Consider the following 2,787-nt stretch of genomic DNA (forward strand, 5'->3'; position numbering starts at 1 on the left):
ACCGTCTCCGCTCAGAATCGTTTTTCTTAGACAATGATATTATATCATTGAATTCAAATTTAATACTATCATTATACAGTGACCCACTTGTAACCTACTGTACAGCAGAGCGACATCCACTTACCCACCTTTTTTATCTTGCTGTGATAAAATATTATGGTTTATTAACGATAAACAATCAATTATTATTAAGTACCTATAGGTGATAAGTAATAACTGTAACTAATGTATAATAATATGATGTATTATCATTGTTTACTTCACAGTAAGTACCTAGCTAATATTTTAAATAATTAAAATAACAATAATAAAAAAATCTATAGTGAAATTGTTTACAAATATGTGTTTGCACTTTGCACTATTGAAATATAAGCTTTATTTAAAAATAATTTCACATCTAAATTTCTGATAAATCTCCACATATGGGACTTTAATAAATTAGTAGGTATACTTTACTAATTTGAATCATCTGACAACATTTCACATATGTTAAAATACAAGACCTATTTAATATGCAAAATACTTAATAATAATAATATATAATATATAAAACTACAGAAAATTCTTTAACTGTAGCTCATAAGCGAAAAATTAGCCATATACCAGTTGCCCTCAAAATTACCTTTTTTAATACAAAACAGCCTTCAGCAAAATGCACCAGTTGCCCTCAAAATATTATTTTATATACGATCACAATACCATAGGTGCCTGGCTTAAAATATTAAAGGTAAATATGTGAAGGCGCCACTTCGTTGACGGTGCTATATGTAGTATTAGAATTAATTAACTTAAAAAAGCATATAAATATGAAAACAATAAATTCATTATTTTAAATGATAATAATTGTACATTTTAATTTGACAAATTACAATTACAATAAAAAAAAATATTGTATCTAAAATTACCCATGTTAATATAAAATGTCCCTCTTGACCAGGTGCACTATTTTACGTTGAGGATGATTGGTACCTACCTATATTCGGTTAAGCAGTAGTGTTGTAGGTGTAGTCACAACCCCATCGACCGTGTTTATTTATTACAGGTACCTATCTGGTATATATCAAAATAGTGAAAGATAAATTATTTTACAATATGACCGTACGCAGGTGCGTAGCCTGGGAGGCTTGTTTTGGTATTAAAACACTCCTCCATGGCCATATAATCCAAAAATATATTAAATGTGTGAACACCCCCCCCCCGCCACAAACAAATTGTATTTAAATAGTATTCTAAAACACCCCATTTGATTGAATTCTTGAGTACATTAATTCGACTTGGTGTTTTTTAGGTACTTCATTAAAACTTTAAATTTATGGATATAAATTTAAAAACTGGTCTTTAAGTAACGAGATGGTATAATTCTGGACAATATAGTCTTTGGCTCATTGGTAGGTGGCTCAGCACAGAGGAGCGGTGGAAATCTGCAGTCAATTTCGATAAAATTTGCTAAAATATAATCAAAAACCAAAGAAAACGTTTTTTTAATTTTCAGGAGCAATAAAAAATGCATTAAATGTATTAGAAAATTCCGTAGAAATTTAAAAAAAAACTGATCTCAAGAAATACTGCAACTGAAGTGAAATTTCTTATTCATTTTTTTCGTTCCTATTCAATTGTATGGCCCAATTTTCTAATTTGTCTATTCCAAGCTTGTTAGAGGTGAAACCGGGAACATTTAATTTGTACATTTGGAAAAAGCTAATATTTATATGATAAGATAATTTTAATTTTCATCATCGTTTAATTCTTTATTACTAGGTAATGTTTTTATAAAATGCTACATTTTTTCATAAATATCAGTTGTTTTTGGATAGCACTACTTTGGGTGCCACACTTTACTTGAACAGTTAAACGTACATCGATTAATGTAAAATACGAATGTATAACGTTGTTAAAAATGAGCAGGGCAAACATAAAATGTACCATCGCCTTAACTAGTATTATTGTTATTGACTAAGTATTCTATGCAATAAAACTAACTAGTAACTGAACTCAATCACCTTTGTTTTTAAGAAATTTAAGAACTTAATATAAATGAGTGTCAAATTTTAAACTGAAATTTTTAGTGCAAAGGCCAAAGGGTAATAACATTTAACTTTGCACTTTTATCTCACTATTAAAATTACTAAGGAACAAAAGCGCAATTAAATGTTTAACTTATGGGCTATTAAAAAATTAGATAATTTGCACTTTTTGGTACCTATCTCCGTATTCTTCATTAGCTACGTCTGATACTTACCTCTATTTCAAATTAATTGATACTAATATATCCTATGTCGGTATGGTGTACCTACTTTTACAGGTAACGACATTAGCTGTTTATGTTTATTTTGCTGCTTCGTTAATGGGGAATCAGTATCTGGATCCGCGCAAAGGGTACCCAACGCATCCGATTGATTTAGTCGTCCCAATATTCACGTTTTTGCAAGTAGGTAAATAATAAATATGTATGTATTCTAGAAACACTATATACGTATATACACAAATTGTTTTCAGTTTTTCTTCTACATGGGCTGGTTAATGGTAGCAGAAACTTTAGTGAACCCGTTTGGTGAAGATGACGACGATTTTGATGTGAACTGGCTTATCGATAGAAACTTACAGGTGAACAAAATACACAATAATTGAGTAGGTATTAACCGTTATATGTAAGTCAGGCGTCAGCTAGGTAACTATTGTTTTTGAACGAGTCTAAGACGTTATACTATGAAGGGCAACAAGTCATAACGTGGTATTGCCAAAATTACTGTTCTTCAGAAAAACGGTTTTTGTGTTTTAACTTAGGTA

At 30.0% G+C, this 2,787-nt stretch overlaps 1 protein-coding gene across 1 annotated transcript in view; it reads left to right on the plus strand.

Moving 5' to 3' along the window:
- The window catches only part of LOC100160198 (bestrophin-2-like), a 13,637-nt gene extending 11,009 nt beyond the window's left edge, over nucleotides 1-2,628 (plus strand). Inside the window, exons 5-6 of the mRNA XM_029486217.1 lie at nucleotides 2,303-2,428; nucleotides 2,497-2,628. Of these exons, the coding sequence (XP_029342077.1) occupies nucleotides 2,303-2,428; nucleotides 2,497-2,628 (258 nt within the window). The remainder of the gene's footprint in view (nucleotides 1-2,302; nucleotides 2,429-2,496) is intronic.
- Nucleotides 2,629-2,787: the final 159 nt, after the last annotated feature.

This window comes from Acyrthosiphon pisum, chromosome A1 (assembly GCF_005508785.2).
Source record: "Acyrthosiphon pisum isolate AL4f chromosome A1, pea_aphid_22Mar2018_4r6ur, whole genome shotgun sequence".
Taxonomy (NCBI): domain Eukaryota; kingdom Metazoa; phylum Arthropoda; class Insecta; order Hemiptera; family Aphididae; genus Acyrthosiphon; species Acyrthosiphon pisum.